Source organism: Oncorhynchus masou, chromosome 25, assembly GCF_036934945.1.
Source record: "Oncorhynchus masou masou isolate Uvic2021 chromosome 25, UVic_Omas_1.1, whole genome shotgun sequence".
Lineage (NCBI taxonomy): Eukaryota > Metazoa > Chordata > Actinopteri > Salmoniformes > Salmonidae > Oncorhynchus > Oncorhynchus masou.
This window is the reverse complement of record NC_088236.1, coordinates 24,082,591-24,107,644: the sequence shown is the minus strand read 5'-3', so window position 1 is coordinate 24,107,644 and position 25,054 is coordinate 24,082,591. Positions and strand designations below refer to the sequence as shown.

At 40.8% G+C, this 25,054-nt stretch overlaps 1 protein-coding gene across 1 annotated transcript in view; it reads right to left on the bottom strand.

Moving 5' to 3' along the window:
• The window catches only part of LOC135513933 (polypeptide N-acetylgalactosaminyltransferase 9-like), a 127,871-nt gene that overhangs the window by 55,351 nt on the left and 47,466 nt on the right, over nt 1-25,054 (bottom strand). Inside the window, exon 5 of the mRNA XM_064936971.1 lies at nt 18,792-18,989. Within this exon, the coding sequence (XP_064793043.1) occupies nt 18,792-18,989 (198 nt within the window). The remainder of the gene's footprint in view (nt 1-18,791; nt 18,990-25,054) is intronic.

The following is a 25,054-nucleotide window of genomic DNA, read 5'->3' as shown; positions in this document are numbered from 1 at the left end:
GATTAGAGCCTTTACTAAAACAACAGCATTCATAATAATGTTTATAATCACTGCACACAAGACAGTATGCACCCCGGGCTACATTGCAGGCCGATACACGATTGACTTGAATTTATGTAGTTTCCAAATCTATGCAGAATTAACCTTGGAATGCCCTTTGAATAACAATGCATTTTATATGTGTTGCTATAAAAATAAATAACAGAGGACACCAGTGTTTTCTCTTAATTTTATATTTGCATGTGAGGTACTAGTGTACTCAGACATGAATGTGTTTTGATAAATCTACATTCTGTAAAAATAGCACAAGCTCAGGGTTTGGCATGTCTTTAGATATGCATTTCTCCATGGGTGTCACTGTTAATACATCAAAAGGACCAACTTCCAGAGACATCCTCATAATACAATGTAACTAAGTATACAATAAAGCTTTTCAAGAAAGATTGCTTTAGGGACATTTGAGGGGTATGAGGGGGAAGCTATGATGGGACAATGTCCTCTAGTAAATATAGATGACACTGTCAGAAATGTCAGGAAGTTTCCCCTTGGAACACACACATGCCATGAGATAGCCGTCTGTGATGGCCTGAGGATAGAATGGGTCACTCTTTTCCACTCCACCCTCCTCTCCCTCTCAAGGTCTCTAAAGTAGTTTTATTTCCGGGACTACTGTCACCATAGGCATGCTTTTACTGGCTTTATCAATGGAACTTTAAAGTGCTCTGTGACAAAGATGTCATACGTTATATAGAAATATAGCTGTCCATGTTGTGTGATGGCACGCATCGTTAAAAGGCTTCTTTTCAATCTGATCAGCGTTTAGCCGTTATTTACTGCAACATTGTGTCTGCAGTTAGTACACCATACATGAACATGCACAGTGGAGAGTGCAGTCCACTATGACTGGGTCTACAGTAAATTAGTGGAAGGAGGTTATTGGAGAGGAAGGATGAAGAGGAGACTATGATTTCATTGATAATATTCAACATAATGTTGTTTTAGGGCTATCAAGGATGCTGTGCATGTATATATTTGTATGCATATAGTTGTGTTTAGACGATAACTGCAGTAGTTTCTTTTTCACAAAATAATCTGCTTGGAGTGTGCTTTTTGGAATTATTGTGGAGGAAGAAAGAAAGAAAGACACACACACACAAAAAACAACCTAAGCATGTCTAATTCTCTCATCAAAAATGCTTTGTCTCCACTTCCTACTGCACAGTCAGTTCTCTATAGATATCTGGCAAAAAAGCTCACTTTTCCAATGTACACACTGCTTACACACTCATCCTCTGTAGGGTTTTCACCTTCAATTCTTATTACATTTTCATACACTCTTAGTAACCTGACAAATTTTTATAAAAGAGACGTGTTTGCTTTTATATTGAATGTGCCCAAATACATTAGTGCCATGGCAATCGGTCTCAGCTCTGAATAGCCATAGGTCTATTGTTGGTGGGCAGAGAGCTTGAGGAAACAAGTAAAGAAATTATTTCCAATATGGATCCACATGGCTGACACACTACCTGCCCCTTTAGGCACACTGTCCATTCATAGCAAAGTATCAATAACAGGACCACAAATAGCAAACAGCACCTGCAATTTTTGCTGGCACATTTGCAAGGCACATTTTGGAAAGACAATTTATGTCTAACTGGCAATGCATAGTTCGGTTGTAGGCAATTCAAATAGTGATAAGCAAAATAGCATAGCCATATTGGCATATCAGCCTGTTTGAAATCTTCCTTAAGAGGGTAAGGCTGATTCTTATCTTGTCTCTGCTGTCGCTCTTGGTTGGCTCCTGACATTGTGTGAAATTACAATCATATGGTAATATGCTTTAATGCCTCAACAAGAAGACAAATGGCCCATAAGTTCAGCAGTCACCTCCAGTGTTCAGACACATCATTTGGGGTTATATGAATAATGAATTTAATCTCTGTATGACCTGATTTACCAAGTGTGTGTTTCGACCTTGCCCAGCCAAACACGTCTGGAGAAACATGACTGTTTCTGTGTGATGTAGAATATATGATATAACACTTTAATCGTGAACATATTAATGAAGCAATAATACATGAGAGGACATGTGTTATGGCATTTTTATCACAACAGGCTACCAGCTTTAAAAAGCTACATTATTTCTCAAAGGATACATTTTTCAACAAAACGTGATTCTACATTCACTAACACTTGTTGTCCAGTGCAATCGTAGGTATTCTCTGGTCGTTAGTTCTATTCATATTGAATGCCATGTAAAGCAAAACTAACCAAGGCTGGTTGATAGTTCCAGAACTTTGCAGGTTGCTATGGTAAACAAAAAAATGGTTGCTATGAACTTCCCCCCTGTTTGCTAGCCAACAACACAGCTAACACAATCACTTCAGACTAAAGCTGGAAAGACAGCAAACTAGCTGCATTTTGTTTCGTTTTGCCTTTTTTTCTATTGAAATGTCTTCGTATATATCCATAAAAAGTATGCTGATTCACGATTTTGACTGTGAAAAGCTGGCTCTCTGTCTCCTCCCAACTTCCAACAATGTTTCACTTTTGAACAATGTTGCAAATGTCAGAGATAATGTCTAGATACGTTTTACAGTGGAGATCAAGTTCATAAATTGCATGGCTGGACAGTGCATTTGTAAAAGTAGTAGTAGTAGAGCGTTGATAGATAACGAGCTAAAGGATGGCAAGTTTTATGAATGAGCAGCCATGTGTAAATTGTCTATTATAAAACTGCTTGTTTGGATCCTGGATGAATTGGACGATCAGTGTTCCAAGGCGTGCTGTATAGGTCATCACCACAGACACTCCTATGCTTGCTAACAGTTCCATCTGAAAATGAACACTGCGCCTCCATAAAAAAACATAATGGTAATTTTACTGTCCGAATCATCTCTTGTATTTATCTCAACACTCACATGATTTCCCCTTGCTTCCAGCTTAGCATTTGGTTTGATACAGCATGGTTAATATAAGCCTAGCTGTCTGCCTGCCTCGGAAACAATGTTTCACTTTTAAATTTCGATTTCTGTAGCGAGTACTATACATAGAGTGAATCGTGTCCAGACCAGACACTTTTTTTTCTGAGCCAGTCGAAATCAAATCCAAGTAAATACCAACAGAAAAGAAGCTCAAACAAACAAAAATGCAGCAAGTGTAATGTCATTCCAGGTTAAAAGTTTGACGTGAGTGAATGAGTTAACTGCAGTTGCCTAGCTTGCTAGCAAATAACAAGACATGTTTTCCAGCCTTGCATAGCAACCATTTTGTTTAGATCTGAAGACCAGTCCTTTTGCATAGCAACTATGCCAACATAATTAATGCCTAGGGTCTTGTCTGTAGCAACATGAACAAAATCACAAACAACCAAATTTGTCTGGACTATCCACCTCATTTTCGACTGTTGCTATGGGCAAAGCCAAACAACGATGTGATGGATTCGACTTCCGCTTTACTTACGTACTGCAGTACACACGTGGTAAATTTGCTGGAGTAAATTATTTGAACGATTCCATTTATAGAGTGTAAAAGTCAAGTAAAAAGTGTAAGTGTAATTGTATATGTATTTCATTCAAGTTCGATACAAGTGCTATACCTACAAGTGTAAGGTTCTGTATTTATTTTCTTAGTCAACCTTGTGTTCTGTTTCGTTGTGTTCTTCAACGAAGCCTTGTCTTTAATTTTTGTTCATTGATTTCACCTGTGTTAGTTACTTGCCTGGTCTCATCAGCTCCTTATTTAGTTCAGTTCTTTCTGTTTGTGCCTTTGTGAGGTATTGTTAGTTTTGACTCTACTAAGCCTTTTCCTAGCTCGTTTGTGAGAACCAGTTATAGCATTCAGTCCTAGTTTTGATTCACCTGCCTGTTTGCCTACCTGTGTATGACCATTGCCTGCCTGTGACCACGATTCCTGCCTTCTGCGAAGGCGAAATTAACACCTGCCTCGCTCTGCGTGTGAATCTACACCTTTTTATCCATGAGTATTCGTTACAACCGGTAGTTATGTTGTGATAATTACGTTAGTATAGACCGCATTATCTACCAAGAGAATTCTCTTCGATTATAATCACAGCCGTATATATCCCCCCCCCAAGCAGACACATCGATGGCTCTGAATGAACTTTATTTAACTCTTTGCAAACTGGAAACCATTTATCCGGAAGCTGCACTCATTGTTGTCAGGGATTTTAACAAGGCTAATCTGAAAACAAGACTCCCTAAATTTTATCAGCATATCGATTGCGCAACCAAGGGCGGAAAAACCTTGGATCACTGTTACTCTAACTTCCGCGACGCATATAAGGCCCTGCCCCGCCCCCCTTTCGGAAAAGCTGACCACGACTCCATTTTGCTGATACCTGCCTACAGACAAAAGTTTAAAAAAGAAGCTCCCACGCTGAGGTCTGTTCAACGCTGGTCCGACCAAGCTGACTCCACACTCCAAGACTGCTTCCACCACGTGGACTGGGACATGTTTCGTATTGCATCAAATAACAACATTGACGAATACGCTGATTCGGTGTGCGAGTTCATGAGAACTTGCGTTGAAGATGTCGTTCCCATAGCAACGATTAAAACATTCCCTAACCAGAAACTTTGGATTGATGGCAGCATTCGCGTGAAACTGAAAGCGCCCTCTCCTGAACCACTGCTTTCAATCAGGGCAAGGTGTCTGGTAACATGACTGAATACAAACAATGCAGCTATTCCCTCCGTAAGGCTATCAAACAAGCTAAGCGTCAGTACAGAGACAAAGTAGAATCCCAATTCAACGGCTCAGACACAAGAGGCATGTAAGCCGACACTGACGAGCAGGAAGGGGACTTCTGCCCTGGGTCCGGGAACAATGGAGGAATAGCCAAACATCTCGGAGTGTGGCAGAAACAGGGTCTACAGTCAATCACGGACTACAGGAAGAAATCCAGCCCAGTCACGGACCAGGATGTCTTGCTCCCAGGCAGACTAAATAACTTTTTTGCCCGCTTTGAGGACAATACAGTGCCACTGACACTGCCTACAACAGAAAAATGCGGTCTCTCCTTCACTGCAGCCGAGGTGAGTAAAACATTTAAACGTGTTAACCCTCGCAAGGCTGCAGGCCCAGACGGCATCCCCAGCCGCGCCCTCAGAGCATGCGCAGACCAGCTGACTGGTGTGTTTACGGACATATTCAATCAATCCCTATACCAGTCTGCTGTTCCCACATGCTTCAAGAGGGCCACCATTGTTCCTGTTCCCAAGAAAGCTAAGGTAACTGAGCTAAACGACTACCGCCCGTATCCTAGCACTCACTTCCGTCATCATGAAGTGCTTTGAGAGACTAGTCAAGGACCATATCACCTCCACCCTACCTGACACCCTAGACCCACTCCAATTTGAACTTGCTGCCCCCACGGGGATTTGGGTGGGCCAATCCTGACAGAATCCCCTACCTTCCTAGGGTCCATTTGGACTCGACCGGTTCCACTACAAATCCCAGGAATTGTACTGGGTGGAGATGGGAAAGTCAGATGGCTGGTCCAAGTGCTTTGAGCAGGAACACTTACCGCTAGTGTGGCCATAAGAAACTGGGGGTTCCTGGACCATTGACTCGGGGAATGCCAATAGGTCCACAGACGATGCAATCTCAACCACACTGCACACTGCCCTAACCCATCTGGACAAGAGGAATACCTATGTGAGAATGCTGTTCATCGACTACAGCTCGGCATTCAACACCATAGTATCCCCTCCAAGCTCGTCATCAAGCTCGAGACCCTGGGTCTCGGCCCCGCCCTGTGCAACTGGGTACTGGACTTCCTGACGGGCCGCCCCCAGGTGGTGAGGGTAGGTAACAACATCTCCTCCCCGCTGATCCTCAACACTGGGGCCCCACAAGGGTGCGTTCTGAGCCCTCTCCTGTACTCCCTGTTCACCCACGACTGCGTGGCCACGCACGCCTCCAACTCAATCATCAAGTTTGCGGACGACACAACAGTGGTAGGCTTGATTACCAACAACGACGAGACGGCCTACAGGGAGGAGGTGAGGGCCCTCTGGGGAGTGTGGTGTCAGGAAAATAACCTCACACTCAACGTCAAAAAAACTAAGGAGATGATTGTGGACAAGAACGTTCAGGAAACAGCAGAGGGAACACCCCCTATCCACATCGATGGAACAGTAGTGGAGAGAGTAGCAAGTTTTAAGTTCCTCGGCATACACATCACAGACAAACTGAATTGGTCCACTCACACAGACAGCATCGTGAAGAAGGCGCAGCAGCGCCTCTTCAACCTCAGGAGGCTGAAGAAATTCGGCTTGTCACCAAAAGCACTCACAAACGTCTACAGATGCACAATCGAGAGCATCCTGGCGGGCTGTATCACCGCCTGGTACGGCAACTGCTCCGCCCTCAACCGTAAGGCTCTCCAGAGGGTAGTGAGGTCTGCACAACGCATCACCAGAGGGTAGTGAGGGGCAAACTACCTGCCCTCCAGGACACCTACACCACCCGATGTTACAGGAAGGCCATAAAGATCATCAAGGACATCAACCACCCGAGCCACTGCCTGTTCACCCCGCTATCATCCAGAAGGCGAGGTCAGTACAGGTGCATCAAAGCTGGGACCGAGAGACTGAAAAACAGCTTCTATCTCAAGGCCATCAGACTGTTAAACAGCCACCACTAACATTGAGTGGCTGCTGCCACACACTGACACTGACTCAACTCCAGCCACTTTAATAATGGGAATTGATGGGAAATGATGTAAATATATCACTAGCCACTTTAAACAATGCTACCTTATATAATGTTACTTACCCTACATTATTCATCTCATATGCATACGTATATACTGTACTCTATATCATCGACTGCATCCTTATGTAATACATGTATCACTAGCCACTTTAACTATACCACTTTGTTTACATACTCATCTCATATGTATATACTGTACTCGATACCATCTACTGTATCTTGCCTATGCTGCTCTGTAACATCACTCATTCATATATCCTTATGTACATATTCTTTATCCTCTTACACTGTGTATAAGACAGTAGTTTAGGAATTGTTAGTTAGATTACTTGTTGGTTATTACTGCATTGTCGGAACTAGAAGCACAAGCATTTCGCTACACTCGCATTAACATCTGCTAACCATGTGTATGTGACAAATAAAATTTGATTTGATTTGTGTAAGAGATAAGGGCCATCCACCAAACCTATAACGATAACTATAATGATCAACTAGGCTACATAACTATAAAACCTTGGTGAGCATCCACAGGAAAGTTTATCGTTCTACAGTCCTGCACCTATCAATCAACTGATCAACATATCCTATTGCACACTGCCTATTAATAATAAGGTGGTACCACAAGACAATTTATGATGTCACTAAGGCACAGATACTGGTTCAGACCATTCAGTGTTTTCAGGGTGTGTTCATTGTCATAGTGACAGCTGCACATAATAATTCAATGTACATGTAGCCCTAATGAAAAATAATGTAGTAACTTGTATTTAAATGTAGCAATTCAACAACAAACGCCCTTTAGCCTGCACATGTTTTACGGCATGTCATTGCCTCATTGCTCAAGTGGTTTACAAGTGATTTACATTTTTCCATTGGTTGTCTATTCCTTTGGGTATTTTTCACTGTGCTCATCTAGGCTATGTCCTGTGCAACTATTTGTGATGCATCAGTGCAACAATGTTATCATAACCGGTAAAAGTGATCACACCAATGAACTCCCCGAAATTGATTTTCTATGTTGTAGGCCTGTTTTACATTCGGCAATTAGTAAAAACAAGCTTAGTTCTTTCCCCGAATAGGCTATTAGGCTTAGTATAAAAATAAATGGCCTCTACCTTTTTTGCAGCCTATAGCTTTCATGGGATTTCACAATAAGAGGAATTGCCTATTGCGGAGAGGGTTTGTAGCCTCTGTAGCCTATAGCCTGTTGCAGTTGTTCCTGTTGTGCACAGGAACAACTGCACAGGAACCGCTGGAAGAGAGAGGCTTGTGATGTGTAGCCGAGGTAAGAAGCTAGATATTAGGCTATTCGCTAAATATTAGAACTATACGGTAAATATTTACCCGTCAAAGTGCAAGAAAATTAAGTGAACAGATGAAGAAATGGCAAATCTGTACTGCGTTTCTCCAGGATGCGCTCTGTGGCCCCGGGCACGCAACGCAAAGTTTCACTTTTGATTAGGCATAGGTCTACGTTTTTAAACCAGACAATTATTATACCTGGACTACGACAACACAGTACAACAATGAATGTATTATTGTTATCAAGGGAATACACTATTGTCCATAGGTTGTAAACTACAGTGAAGTAGGCGCATTTTAACCGCTCAAATGTCCTATTTAGTTTCATGCCGAAATAACTGCCTAGACCTACAGCCTAGGCCTGACTATGCAACCATTTGGATCAGTTTGGGTTTATTCTCAACAGTTTATAAGAACAAGCAAGATACCTTAGCAGACCATTCTTATGGTTTATTTTGTCAGGATGTATCCCAGTGTTAAGATAGGTCTACTATAGGAAAATGTGGGCTTCTTCTTTCCAACACCCCGCCCTTTCTTAGTACTGTAGCCTATATTACATTCAGCAAGCAAGAGCAAGCGTGCATCTCTCCTCCAATAAGCTATAAGTAGGCTAAAAAAAAAAAAAAAAAAAATTGAATTAAGTGTCCAACAAACTTTTGTAATCTGGCTTTTCCTGGGACTCCACAAGATTTAAGATAACCGTGGCAGTGGAGAAGCCAGGTGCTTAATTGTACAACAGAACATAGACCGGCTTGAGATTTAACCTATAGCCTAAGTAAAAGCATAAGCATATTAGACAATAATTTATAAGCTCAATAATAGGCGTAATACTGCAGTGAATACATTCAGTACATTTACACAACGAAAGGAAAAAATAAGTTTATCAGACAACGAAATCATAGGTAGTTACACTATGTGCGCTCTCGAGGCTGTATCCTACTTAGTCTACAACAACACAACACAGTATAATGAAGAATGATATTATTGTTTTCAAGTGGGTACAAAACTCTAGTCTATGCTGTAAAGTGCAGGGAATAGCCTATGTAATAGTGGTGCGAGGGTCAGCTGTTTGTTCACACGCACCCGTCCACAATTGCTAAAAACCCATCCACAACCACTTACTGTATGTGATAAAGTGTCCGGCACCCAGCCCTAACCTGCAAATATAGAAAATGCGCTATAGGCTACAGTCAAAGACTGCAGAACGAGTTTGTGAAAGGGGTGCAGGATTTTTTTGTTGTTGCCTGATTTAGATATGTTTCTGCTTATAATTTCCGAGATTTTCGTAGACTATATGTTAGTCGAGTTGTCTGTTATTATATATATGTAGTTTGTATCGATAGATTATCGATTAGATACAATGTAATATACCTATACAATGAATGCTTCAGTCTAGTTGTTGTGTTGCTACCATGTTGTTGTTATGTTGTATTGCTACCATGCTGTGTTGTCATTGTGTTGCTGCCTTGCTATGTTGTTGTCTTAGGTCTATATTTATGCAAGTGTTGTGTTGTCTCTCTAGTTGTGATGTGTATTTTGTCGTATATTTATATTGTATTTATTTTTTATCCCAGGCCCATGTCCCCGCAGTAGGCCTTTTCCGTTTTGGTAGGCGGTCGTTGTAAATAAGAATTTGTTCTTAAACGGACTTTGCTAGTTAAATAATTTAAAAATAAATAAATAGTTGACATCGGTGAAGTTTTCGGTCATCTTTCGCGGTGCAAAGACGTTTAGGGGCTGGGGAGAAAATATAATAAAGCAACAACAAAAACACGATTTTATGTACAAAATGTCAAAATTACATCAGTTTGACCAGTTGTAAGGAAAAAGAAAGCTGTGAAAACAACCCGAAAGCGTTTCTGATAAGATTTCAGTTCGGTTTCGATGCATATTTTTTTATTTGGTTAAAATATTATCAGCTTTTATGGTTTTATGATGAAGACAACACCTCCACAGATGGTATCGAACTGAACATTGCATTCTCTCAAAATAAATAAATAAATAAATCATATTTCTTCACTCCTGTTCCCAAGTCCAAATTTTGCCTACATTTGGTGTCTAATTTTTCTGCAAGAAATGCTTAATTCTGCAGGAGTTATTATTAAGGTTATAGCTCAATTTGCACGGGACTAGTATTACTAGAGAACGTTGGTTAGTTATGTACTGTATTACCCCAGAATGTCCGTCATTCCAGAGGCGCAAAACATTTTAATGATGTATTTGGCGATGTTCATTCCATTCGCACAAAACGTTTAAATAAAAGCATTCACTGTGAAAGTCCACACATGTAGGCCCTTCATATATAGGCTGTGCGCAACACTTTGTTAAATTTATCAATCAAATATTTTTTATTGCTGAACACCTGTCAAACTCAAAACACAGGGACGTTGATTCGCACGGGACTAGTATTTTCAGAGGACTTTGGAGTTTGCCAAAAAAACAGTAGGTTAGTCAATGTCCAGATTTCAGATTCCATTTAACCCATGCAAACAGTAGGCTTGTCACTTGACATGCCATAGACCTATTTGAAGTCCCATCTTGAGACTGTCGAATTTGTATCAAGCCTCACAATCATCACCATAACATATCCAGCACTGCTATCATCCTCTTTTTACCACTTCACCAAATATTTTCCGGACATTACTTTTCTGGCCCTCACTTCTCTATATTTTCAACTTTCCTTTTGCACTTTTTGGAATTAAACCACCACAATGTCATTTTTGCCTCTAGATTGATAATTTTTTTTTCTACCCGTTCCCAAAAGCATTATTTGGCGATTGGCTGTGTAGGCTATTTGAATAACCGCTCAAATGCCTTGCATCTACTGTAGCCTGCCTGATTGGGCAACCATTTGAATCGGGTTTTTTCTCGGCAGTTTAGTTTAGGTCCAGGCACATAACATGCTGACCAGACCGCTCCAGTCGCATGCGCCAGTGTTGCAAAATAAATGTAAACATACATGTTATTCAATTATTGCACCAAGTTGCCAAGGGCTAAAATAGAAATCAGTTCTATTTGTGACGCTGATCATGGTGCAAGTCCTGCCTCTCCCATGTCCTCATTGGTTTATAGAAGCAGATACCCACATGCCATCTCCTCATTGGTTATGCCCACGTGGGTGATTGAAAGATGAACTGAGTTCGGTGGTGTTGTGGTAACTATGAAAGTTAGATGCCAATTGCCATATAAAGTCCAAAGAAGAAAACGCCTGGAAGGAGGAGAGATGAATAGAAACAATTCCGGTGAACGTTTTATGTGTTGATTAATTGTCGGAGTAGAGGACCTTGTGCATTTAAGGTAAAATAACAACTCAACATTTATATCCCAGGACAAATTAGCTAGCAACAGCAAACTAGCTAAATAGGACAAATTAGCTACCAACTGCAAGCTAGCTAAATAGGACAAATTAGCTACCAACTGCAAGCTAGCTAACTAAATTGCCACAAATGTTTAATGCTTTTTGACCTTTCCCCAAATTAATATAATTGGTTCAGAGTTTGTTTTTATATTTTAACCTGCATGTCATGATTGCGTTTGGTGTGGGGAGGAGGGGCAAAATCAATTTGTGCATGGCCGGTTTGGGTACTGTGTAAGGCCAGTAATATGTTGTATTTTGTCAGGATGTTTCGGTTAACAGAAACATGCTAATGTAGGGATTTCTAGTGGCTCGCATATAAACTATGATAATACCGAGCATGGACGAGGTTGTATCCATAGTTTCCGCGTTTGTCTTCCGTGTTTTAAAAGCGTTTGAAAATTAGGTGGATATCTTCTGGTGAAAGAATGATATTGTATGAATTGACTTATCAAAATAACATTTTAATGAAAATATGTAAATCATTGTCATTTTAACATGTTAACAGTTTCAGAAAAGCAATAAAGCACACTAGACAGTGCTATATCGTGTATACAGTCACAGGCAAATGGCCACTGCCTCTTGTGTCTTATTGCTTAAAGTGAATCTGACAGCGTTTTAACTACTTTGCAGATATGAAACAAACAGACATAATATCAGTCCAGATACCAAATTCCCAGTTTATACTTCAAAATCAACTTTATACGATGTTTTAAAAATAGGTTCTATTTGACTGAAAATTCCATGACATACAGTACAGTAATGCATTATTGGCACAATGGATAAATGCAGTTCAATGCACGATTAATATAATACACCAATGCATTTCTTGCGATCAGGTTGCAAATCACAGCTGACCTGCTACGTTATTTGCTGCCACAACCCATTCAAGATTCATTGTTTCATTTTCAATTACTCAATATTTTGAACAAAAACGGACAACCAACTAAGGCTGGGAATGTCAATACAATTAAACCAGCAAGGGCAATGATCAGTCATAACGTGGCTAATAGGCTAGCGCACGTGTCAAACACAGGGCTCGTCGGCCAAATAGGACACACTCGCGAGTATAAAGTCAACAGTTGAGTCACCAATGGGACCCACAAATTACAGCACTCGCATCAGTGAATTCAACTTCAATTGCGCTGATTTCGTGGGTCCCGTTTAAGCGTGCAGTGGAGGGAAAGTGTATAGACTCATGCCACAGTCCTAGCTAAGCTAGTAAAATGTTTTGAGTGCGCCAAACAGCAATGCTGCATTCAACCGTACCAGTGATCCATGCAGTGCAAAAAATGAAAAACATGTTTGAGGTTTAAATGTTGCAACAACCTACAGCTATGTGTTTGTTATTTAGAGTTATTAAATACTTTTTGACTAGGGTCGCAGCATATTATGCACATCTGCAAGTATAGCAGCAAAGGCTGGTCAAATATTATTTCTCTCTTTTGTTTTAATATGTTAAAATACTAAATTGAAGTCGGGAAGTTTACATACACCAAGCCAAATACATTTAAACTCAGTTTTTCACAATTCCTGACATTTAATCCATCCTAGTAAAAATTCTCTGTATTAGGTCAGTTCGGATCACCACTTTATTTTAAGAATGTGAAATGTCAGAATAATATTAGAGAGAATGATTTATTTCAGCTTTTATTTCTTTCATCACATTCCCAGTGGGTTAGAAGTTTACATACATTCAATTAGTATTTGGTAGCATTGCCTTTAAATTGTTTGACTTGGGTCAAACGTTTCGGGTAGCCTTCCACAAGCTTCCAACAATAAGTTGGGCGAATTTTGGCCCATTCCTCCTGACAGAGCTGGTGTAACCGAGTCAGGTTTGTAGGCCTCTTTGCTTGCACACACGTTTTCAGTTCTGCCCACACATTTCTATAGGATTGAGGGCTTTGTGATGGCCAATCCAATACCTTGACTTTGATGGCCTTAAGTGATTTTACCACAACTTTGGAAGTATGCTTGTGGTCATTGTCCATTTGGAAGACCCATTTGCGACCAAGCTTTAACTTCCTGCCTGATGTCTTGAGATGTTGCTTGAATATATCAAAGCACCCCCATAACATGATGCTGGCACCCCCGTGCTTCACGTTGGGATGGTGTTCTTCGGCTTCCCCTTTCCCTCCAAACATAATGATGGTCATTATGGCCAAACAGTTCTATTTTTGTTTCATGAGACCAGGGGACATTTCTCCAAAAAGTACGATCTTTGTCCACATGTGCAGTTGCAAACCATAGTCTGGCTTTTTTTATGGCAGTTTTGGAGCAGTGGCTTCTTCCTTGCTAAGTGGCCTTTCAGGTTATGTCGATATAGGACTTGTTTTACTGTGGATATAAATACTTTTGTACCTGTTTCCTCCAGCATCTTCACAAGGTCATTTGCTGTTGTTCTGGGATTGATTTGCACTTTTCGCACCAAGGTACATTCATTTCTAGCAAACAGAACACGTCTCCTTCCTGAGGGGTATGACGGGTGCCTGGTCTCATGGTGTTTACACTTGCATACTATTGTTTATACAGAGGAACGTGGTACCTTCAGGCATTTGGAAATTGCTCCCAAGGATGAACCATACTTGTGAAGGTCTACACATTCTTTTCTGAGGTCTTGGCTGAATTCTTTTGATTTTCCCATGTTGTCAAGCAAAGAGGCAGTGAGTTTGAAGGTAGGCTTTAAAATACAACCACAGGTACACCTCCAATTGACTCAAATTATGTCAATTAGCCTATCAGAAGCTTCTAAAGCCATGAAATCATTTTCTGCAATTTTCCAAGCTGTTTAAAGTCACCGTCAACTTAGTGTATGTAAACTTCTGACCCACTGGAATTGTGAAACAGGAAATTATAAGTGAAATAATCTGTCTGTGAACAATTGTTAAAAAAATGACTTGTGTCGTATAATGGATGTGAAATGGCTAACTACAGTGCCTTGCGAAAGTATTCGGCCCCCTTGAACTTTGCGACCTTTTGCCACATTTCAGGCTTCAAACATAAAGATATAAAACTCTATTTTTTTGTGAAGAATCAACAACAAGTGGGACACAATCATGAAGTGGAACGACATTTATTGAATATTTCAAACTTTTTTAACAAATCAAAAACTGAAAAATTGGCTGTGCAAAATTATTCAGCACCCTTAAGTTAATACTTTGTAGCGCCACCTTTTGCTGCGATTACGGCTGTAAGTCGCTTGGGGTATGTCTCTATCAGTTTTGCACATCGAGAGACTGAAATTTTTTCCCAATCCTCCTTGCAAAACAGCTCGAGCTCAGTGAGGTTGGATGGAGAGCATTTGTGAACAGCAGTTTTCAGTTCTTTCCACAGATTCTCGATTGGATTCAGGTCTGGACTTTGACTTGGCCATTCTAACACCTGGATATGTTTAATTTTGAACCATTCCATTGTAGATTTTGCTTTATCTTTTGGATCATTGTCTTGTTGGAAGACAAATCTCCGTCCCAGTCTCAGGTCTTTTGCAGACTCCATCAGGTTTTCTTCCAGAATGGTCCTGTATTTGGCTCCATCCATCTTCCCATCTTCCCACCTTCCCTGTCCCTGCTGAAGAAAAGCAGGCCCAAACCATGATGCTGCCACCACCATGTTTGACAGTGGGTATGGTGTGTTCAGGGTGATGCGCTGTGTTGCTTTTACGCCAAACATAATGTTTTGTATTGTTGCCAAAAAGTTAAATTTTGGTTTCATCTGACCAGAGCACCTTCTTCCACATGTTTGGTGTGTCTCCCAGGTGGCTTGTGGCAAACTTTAAAGGACACATTTTATGGATATCTTTAAGAAATGGCTTTCTTCTTGCCACTCTTCCATAAAGGCCAGATTTGTGCAATATACAACTGATTGTTGTCCTATGGACAGAGTCTCCCACCTCAGCTGTAGATCTCTGCAGTTCATCCAGAGTGATCATGGGCCTCTTGGCTGCATCTCTGATCAGTCTTCTCCTTGTATGAGCTGAAAGTTTAGAGGGACGGCCAGGTCTTGGTAGATTTGCAGTGGTCTGATACTCCTTCCATTTCAATATTATCGCTTGCACAGTGCTCCTTGGGATGTTTAAAGCTTGTGAAATCTTTTTGTATCCAAATTCGGCTTTAAACTTCTTTACAACAGTATCTCGGACCTGCCTGGTGTGTTCCTTGTTCTTCATGATGCTCTCTGCGCTTTTAACGGACCTCTGAAACTATCACAGTGCAGGTGCATTTATACGGAGACTTGATTACACACAGGTGGATTGTATTTATCATCATTAGTCATTTAGGTCAACATTGGATCATTCATAGATCCTCACTGAACTTCTGGAGAGAGTTTGCTGCACTGAAAGTAAAGGGGCTGAATAATTTTGCACGCCCAATTTCTCAGTTTTTGATTTGTTAAAAAAGTTTGAAATATCCAATAAATGTCGTTCTACTTCATGATTGTGTCGCACTTGTTGTTGATTCTTCACAAAAAAATACAGTTTTATATCTTTATGTTTGAAGCCTGAAATGTGGCAAAAGGTCGCAAAGTTCAAGGGGGCCAAATACTTTCGCAAGGCACTGTAGTTAGCGGTGGTGCGCGCTAATAGCATTTCAATCGGTGACGTCATTCGCTTTGAGACCTTGAAGTAGTGGTTATCTCAATACTTTGTTATATACCCTTTGTTTGCAATGACAGATGTCAAACGTTTTCTGTAATTCCTCCGTTTTCACACACTGTTGCTGGTATTTTGGCCTATTCCTCCATGCAGATCTCCTCTAGAGCAGTGAAGTTTTGGGGCTGTTGCTGGGCAACACGTACTTTCAACTCCCCCCAAAGATTTTCTATGGGGTTGAGATCTGGAGACTGGATCTCCAGGAGAAACTGGCCGGGGTGTGTTTGGGATCATTGTCATGCTGAAAGACCCAGCCACGTTTCATCTTCAATGCCCTTGCTAATGGAAGGAGATTTTCACTCAGAATCTCACGATACATGGCCCCATTCATTAACGGAAGTCGTCCTGGTTCCTTTGCAGAAAAACAGCCCCAAAGCATGATGTTTCCACCCCCATGCTTCACAGTAGGTATGGTGTTCTTTGAATGCAACTCGGCATTCTTTGTCCTCCAAACACAACGAGTTGGGTTTTTACCGAAAAGTTATATTTTGGTGTCAGATGAAATTCTCCCAATCTTCTTCTGGGTCATCCAAATGCTCTCTAGAAAACTTCAGACGGGCCTTGACATGTATGGGCTTAAGCAGGGGGACACGTCTGGCACTGCAGGATTTGAGTCCCTGGCGGCGTAGTGTGTTACTGATGGTAGGCTTTGTTACTTTGGTCCCAGCTCTCTGCAGGTCATTCACTAGGTCCCCCCGTGTGGTTCTGGGATTTTTGCTCACTGTTCTTGTGATCACTTTGACCCCACGGGGTGAGATCTTGAGTGGAGCCCCAGATCGAGGGAGATTATCTGTGGTCTTGTATGTCTTTCATTTCCTAATAATTGTTCCCACAGTTGATTTCTTCAAACCAAACTGCTTACCTATTGCAGATTCAGTCTTCCCAGCCTGGTGCAGGTCTACAATTTTGCTTCTGGTGTCCTTTGACAGCTCTTCGGTCTTGGCCATAGTGGAGTTTGGAGTGTGACTGTTTGAGGTTGTGGACAGGTGTCTTTTATACTGATAACAAGTTCAAACAGGTGCCATTAATACGGGTAATGAGTGGAGGACAGAGGAGCCTCTTAAAGAAGAAGTTACAGGTCTGTGAGAGCCAAAAATCTTGCTTGTTTGTAGGTGACCAAATTTTTATTTTACACCATCATTTTCAAATAAATTCATTAAAAATCCTACAATGTGATTTTCTGGATTTGTTTCCTCATTTTGTCTGTCATAGTTGAAGTGTGCCTATGATGAAAATTACAGGCCTCTCTCATCTTTTTAAGTGGGAGAACTTGCACAGTTGGTGGCTGAATAAAACCTTTTTTGCCCCACTGTACGTGGTGTGAGGTTGTGACGACCTACTGCCAAATTCTCTAAATTGACATTGGAACCGGCTTATGGTAGAGAAATTAACATTCAATTCTCTGGCAACAGCTCTGGTTGACATTCTGGCAGTCGTCATCCCAATTGCACACTCCTTCAAAACTTGAGAAATCTGTGGCATTGTGTTGTGACAAAACTGCACATTTTAGTGGCCTTTTATTGTCCCCTGCACAAGGTGCACCTGTGTAATGATCATGCTGTTTCATCAGTTTCTTGATATGCCACACCTGTCTGGTGGGTGGATTATCTTGGCAAAGGAGAAATACTCACAATCATAGATGTCAACAAATCTGTGCACAAAATTTGATATAAATAAGCTTTTTGTGCGTATGGAAAATGTTGGGTATCTTTTATTTCAGCTCATGAAACATAGGAGCAACACTTTACATGTTGTGTTTATATTTTTGTTCAGTGTACATATTTACAAAAAACCATTCAGGTGAATTTTGTGGCTTTGGCAAATGTGTTCTAATGATCTAAAGTCAAACTGTTTCTACTGCCTGTATACACACTGTCCAGTTCAAAGTGAATGATGGCAGGCCCATGTGGCACATGGCTTCTTTGCATATAGATCTACTGTAGGTCTGATTGGCTATGGAACACCGGTCTCCATAGACTCTGGTCCTGGTCAGGACAGATGTTTTATTTGCTGCAGTGTCTATTAATTGTCCAAATGCATGGCCGCTATAGAATTTTCACAAATGACTTACTATACGTCATTCCCAAACATTCTGAGAATTTATGAAAATGTGAAAATGACCATATCTAAGTGCTCGCTTGTCAGAAAATGTTAAAAAATGTAAATAAAAAAGGTGTCATTCTTTCTAGGGGTGTATGTGAACAGATTTGAATAAGATTTCATGTTGCTAAAATGCTGTCAGTTCCACTTTAAGTATATCATGAGCAGAATAGGCTCTAACAATGGGAATTCCAAATCACCCATTGTATAAAAATACATAAGACATGATTTACCTGAGGACCCTAGGTGAATAATTATGGTAATAACCATAAATTCTATGATTACAGTGACTATTGCTTCCATACAGTAGAGAACTAACCCAATAAACACAGTTGTGTAAACTAGAGTAATGTACAACGCTCACCCACCGTATGTAAAAACACATATGACCCAATATTCAATGCTTCCTCTCGTGCACCGCACACATCAATATTAAGATATTTATAATTTTAATTAGATACTTTTTTCAATAGAGAGGTTCACTGTTGGTTGTTTGGCCTGTACACTTGTACCAAAGACCTATAGAGCCATATAGTTGAGGGCTCTAACAATGTACAAGTCATATCCGGGACCGAGCTATCTGTATTTCATCAAAGATCCTCATCTATAATGGAGGGGGTGCTCAGCTATGGTGAGTGGTGTTACCTGATGGGAGCTGTCTCATCGCCCTTGTCCAGCCACTCCTGAGGGGGTATGATGTACATGCACCACAGGCCCCAGTTGTAGCCGTGGGCCGCATTGGCGTACTGCTGCACCTCGAATGTGTTGAACTTGATGTTGTCGATGGCCGGGAGGATAATCCGGGTGTGGTCCTCCTTCACCCTGGTCAGGATAGGCTCCGCCCTTAGTTAAGAGAAGAGACAGACATCAGGGATGAGCTACTGTACTGTGACACTGTAATAGAATAGTTTTCTCAAGCACAACCATCAAACAAACATCCATCAACATACCTTTAGGTGGGTAAAACAGTAAGGAAATAAATGAATACATATGCCCAGCAATAAAAAAGCAGTGTTGGCTCCCTTGAGATCTTTAGCTACTATTTCCCATATACAGGGTTGCCAGTGATCCTCAATAAAAATCCTTTCTCCAAAAGCCTGCCAGTCTTCAACAATGGGTCGTGCTCTAGGGTGTTGTTTGGCACATTCTGTGTCAGAGTACATCAAGCAGTGAGAAGCAGTCTTGGTGTTGGTGTCCCCAGGTCATTGAAGTGGCTGGCTACAGAGTTGATGTGTTTGTTTCCTTTCTTTCCTACTCCTTTGGCCTAAGGCATGCATGCTGATACCGTTAGATAGATGGTAAGGGAATAATCCAGGGTGGCTGTCAATTATTTAGCCATACTGTCAGCCCTGGCTATATTTTGATCATCTGTCTAATGTCGGACGGTTCAGTACAGTTTTAGAGCAAATATCCATTTCTGACAAGCATTATTCTCAATCTGACAGGAGGCTGCAATTACGACTCATATTTAAGGTAACTCTTAAAAATACCCTCTCCCTTATCTCTCTCCATTCTAATCCTCTATCTCTCTCATCACCTTGTCTTAAATTCTCTTTCCTCTTTTCTCTCGCTTCCTCCCCTTTCTCTCCATTTCTTTAAAACCAAGCCCATTTATCTTCCAAAAGCAGAATTATTCTTCATCACATCAAGGTAGTGGAAAGAGTGCAGAGGAATGGATCCAAATGGAGCTATAAGTGGGTTTGCCAGTAAAAATGACTGACAGAGGCACTACTTAGTAAAAGCAATCATTTAATAACAGTGGAGTGATTGTAAAAAGCTTCCCATCTCATTGAGAAAGATTGGCATATGAGAGACCTGGGTCTCTACTTACTTTAAGGCATACTGGCAATGATAAAAGTCTGTGTGGGAGAGGGGTTGAGTTCACCATCTGCTGTTGGAAAGTTGGTTTGTATCCAGGTAAAGAAAGGTGTTGATGAACCAAATTGTCTGACAAACATTATTTACCATATGTGCTTTGAAGTCAAACTGGAATGATGAAACATAATAACTGAAGGGTGATAAAGAATATTGCAATGCTACTTAATATTGTTAATGAACACTTTGAAATTCATTGAAAATGACTGCATAAAGACTCAATAACTGAGGACACTCTTGAAATTCATTAGACAGCAGAACCCAAAATGTACTTAAGCGGTGTATTTAATAAAGAAAAAATCCTAAAATACAAAAAATGGCAAATCCAAAAGGTGGTAGGAAAAACACAGGACCTCAAAAGAAACTCACCAAAAATAAACAAAAACAGAATACCACAAGAACTTCACCCGGAATCGACAAGAGCACACAGAACACTAGGGCAGGGTGCTAACATACAAACACAGAGCACAGAACTGAGGGAAACAAAGGGTTTAAATACAATCAGGGGAAACGAGACACAGGTGCAAATAATAATGGGGATCAAGGGAAAAACATAGGGACAAAAAGCACAATGGGGACATCTACTGACCAAAACCCGGAACAACCCTGGCCAAATCCTGACAATAACTCCAGGATTTGTGTATAGCCCCCCCCCCCCCCAACCCCCCAGTTATTTCTGAGCTATCTATTGATGTCATTCCTTAGCCACTAAATATAGATTGCATTCTGCTTAGAATGAGTAGGCTGTGTTTTAATTCCATAAACAACCTTCTGTAATCTTCGCATTGCCATGTGCCTAACATGGATAGGCAAGGATGAATACAATCTCACATGCTGATGTTGCTGATGGTAGATCCTGTATGCATTCTCTAACCTTGAGGACCCAGAACCCCCTTTTCCAGTACACTCCATCAGCCATTCATCTTCCCTTGTCCTTCAGAGTCTAGGGTACAGTAGCACCCCAGAGGTAGTTAGCAGCATGCTCAACACTAGCTACCTCAATAGGTACCTCAGGGATCCCAGTGTTGATGAGGGAGAAGACAAGGTGTAGAAACAATGAGGGATCAGGTTTGACTGATGATGCTTGTCATTTTCCCCCTCTGCTCTTCCTATCTTTTCATATGCACCATCACCGGGAGGGTTATTCACCGACATCTGTCCAGATTCAATCTGGTTTCATATTCAAATAGTGTTTTTTCCCTCAGCGATGACTCATGTAATATTGTGAATACATTGTGGCAATAGGTCTTGCCATTAGTTGTTATTCTAGAGCTTCTCTCATTTTATTCCTACCTTGCCTGGTTTCAAGACCTTAAAAAAAATGTACAGACGTTTTGGAAAAACGGATTATTGAATCCGTTGTTTATTTTCATGATTTGATTTATTGAATGTCTACATGCTACAAAATAAACAGCCTTGTGTGTGTTTTTAACACACTCAAAACCAATTAAAAGATTGTCTAATATGACGATCAACACTGATTTTCCCAACCTAAGCAAAGTCACACATACCTGGGGTCGTGGAGCGTCATATGGCAGGATAAAAATCTACTCAATCGCTATCTGTGTGTACTTGAGTCTACATGCCACCTTCTGAGGATGGCTCCTCTCCCTATCTGTCCTACCTTTGTCCTCTGTACAGAGCCCAGAATGCAGGCCGTGTGAGATTACAACTCAATTTTTCCAGATTAATGGAATTCCTGTTTGAAAAGTTTCTCAAGCACGGATTTATCAGATAATGGGATCTAGCTTCATTCACAACCATACACACACAGAACTGCAGGCACCAAGTGCCTAAAATAGGATCAGTTTAATTTGTTTGCAGGCCAAATGCAGCAGAACATGTAAATTGCCTGTGCAGAAAGTAGAGGCAATTTCATTGTGACATACTGTAGCTTCCATTTATGAGAACATTAACGCTGTGTGTGTGTGCATTCACATTTCTGTGTGTGTTTGTTTGTGTGTGAGAGAAAGCGAAAGAGAGTGTGTGTGCGGGGATCTCAGACTTCATCGTTTCCGGTCACGTTCTAGCACAGGGATGGGCAACTTTGATGGGGGAGGGGGCCACAAAAAACCTGAACTCATCATGAGGAGCCACAGTGGCTTGTGGGTCTGTGTATCTACATCTGATGATCAATGGCCCCCACCCCGGTCAGTAATTCGACCATGCTTACTGCAAGTTTAGATAGCTGGCCACGAGACTAATTTACCAATCTAAACATGCTAATTGAGTGACTGCCGATGCACAATCAATTTTAGAAATTGCACCTTGTGTATTCTAACTCTCAAAAGTAAATTGAGATCCCGACTGAGTTCCTAAAAAAATGTAGGGTGAAATTGGTCCGCAGGCCTATAAAAGGGGGTCCGCGGGCCGCCAGTTGTCCATCCCTGTTCTAGCACATTAAGACTGTACACTGATCTTAGACTATCCAGTCTTCAGAGTTGTTTCTTTGGATAAATAATGCTTGAATCTGTAGCATAAATATCAATATTATATACTAATCCTGTGAAAATGACTGCTCTAGATGAAAGGTAGGGAAGGTAATTCAAACTGAATTTAAAGTTACAGTGAAATAGATTTTGTCAATATCCCGATAGATTTTTGAGATTACTTTGTACGTTTTCAGTTTACCTGGTCGGTATACAGTATAGGCTTGGGGGTTAATTCAGGCTGATTTGATAGCGCTGTTGTATTAGATGCCTGCCTGGTATGTGGTCTGTGAAGCACTCACTGTGTAAGTGTTTATACCATCCTTCTCTTTTCAAGATGGATAAACACTGAACCAAGACCAGTCAGTCAGAGCGAGCGGGAAAGAAAAGGCATGTTTCACTTTAAATCAGAATTCAAAATAATACTTGTAGTAATAGACCTGCACAGCGCAGCAACACTGTTTTCATTATATCCATTAAAAGCAGGAGCACCGGAACTGGCAGTGTGAATCCAGGCCCAGCCAATCAGGGTGGCTATTATTGTTTTTATATATTTTCTTTGTAGCCTATTCACCAATAATGCAATATATGGTCCACTTGATTCAGGGGCCCTGAATGCCCTGCATTCCCATTTTAAACCATTTTATTAGTGTGAAGATAGAGAGCTAAATCAGGTGCACCTGTAGTCATACCGCTGGCTAATTGGATAACTTAGATCACTGTGTCTACAGCAGCTTCCATGAGCCCACAGCAAAGTTGATACTGACTGTAGAAAAGGCTACTGTAAGAGTTAAAAACCATGCCTAGAGAGAGATTGTCAAAGAGTACAGAAAATTAGTGAGTTTTATTTGTTTTAGGACTACAACAGTGTCATCAGTCCAGTGAGATAAAGGTTATTTCAATTTATGCTCTGATGTGCCTCGCAAGTTGTGGGCTACAACAACTGACCTATTACCAGTGTCATTATATAGCCTAGCTTGACACTCCAGTTTTGAAATATAAGGGTTATTTATATTAAGGGGAAGGCTTACATTAAGAAAATCAGACCTCTCTTATATGAAATTAGGCAAATGAATGAAACAATATCTATTTCCAGTCAATGGCCTATCATTTTTAGGAATGTAATTTAATTGGAAATAGAACTTAGCTCTGTGTTTCTCCACCCATGCACTATAGCGAGGCCCTATTGATCTCACACAATACATTGTAGCAGCACTTGATCTCCTGCACCCAGCAGAGAATTGCATTGTGACTCAATGTGATCTCGACTAAGAAAATGTTGGTGACCACTGTTCTAGTCTATATAGGTTATGGAATATTATTATGTGTATTAGAATACTGTTATAATTTACCTTTCCTTTGATGGTGTTTAATATACAGTGTGTAACCTAATCTAAACCTGATCTACTTTGATTGGCCTGCTCCTGAGTTGCGCAGCGGTCTAAGGCACTACATCTCAGTGCTTGAGGCATCACTACAGACACCCTGATTCGAATCCAGTCTGTATCACAACCGGCCGTGATTGGGAGTCCCATAGGGCGGCGCACAATTGGCCCAGCATTGTCCGGGTTTGGCCAGTGTAGGCTGTTATTGTAAATAAGAATTTGTTCTCAACTGACTTGCCTAGTTAAATAAAAACAAAATAGTTACATTTGTGGCTGTCTACCCTACTATCTCCTGGTCTCTGAGACAGTGATCTGAGAGATTGCCAAGCCTATTAGGATTATTACAGTTATATCAGGGCATTATATTCTAATTTCATAGTCTATTAATTAAGCTATAGGCCTCTAGTTTATTATGTGTAGGTCTGTGAGTCATGGATTTACATAGGCCTACAAGAGTATTTGATCCGTAATGTAAAATCACATGTTAGATGGTTTGTTGTGTGCGATCGATTACATTAAGGTATAGGGTAGGTAATGCTTTTATGATAATTTAATGATTTGAGTGCCTACATTTTGTCGCACAAACATTTTTGCTGGCTTTGCCATCAACAGATTTCTGCCTATCCCACTAAAAGTGATTAATTTCCAAGCTTTGAGAAATATGTCAGGTTACTTTTTAATTGTTTCGCACATTTAACTACATGGGATAAGGTCTGTGGGTAGCCATCTATCCCATTTCCTTTGTTTGGAAAACAAGTGTTTAGTTCACAAATTTGTCTAAGATAAGCACCTAATTGAATTCTGTTTAAATATATTTAAAAAATCTGAACTACGAATCCAACGAATGCAAAGCACACAAACCAGTTGAGAGGTCCATGGAAGAGGTTGGAACTGTCATATTGCTCTTTTCTCTTTTATTGGTCCTATTTTCCATTCCTTGACCTCAATCTGAATCCTGGGAAACGGTGGGATCACAAGGTGCAGCAGCATCACAACACCATCAAAGCGTGGGGTTGTGAGTCGTGCATTTCATTACAGCCATGCAGCCAACATCCAACACCCACAACCTTTAATCTCCCCCACACACTCAGCAGGCACACATACACACATAGCGCTCGCATTAACTATTCATTAATAACCTGAGATTGCAATGGGGCAGAATAAAAAAATAAACAATATCAATTTATCTGAGGCTCTCCCTCTGAGTTCAGAGTTCAAG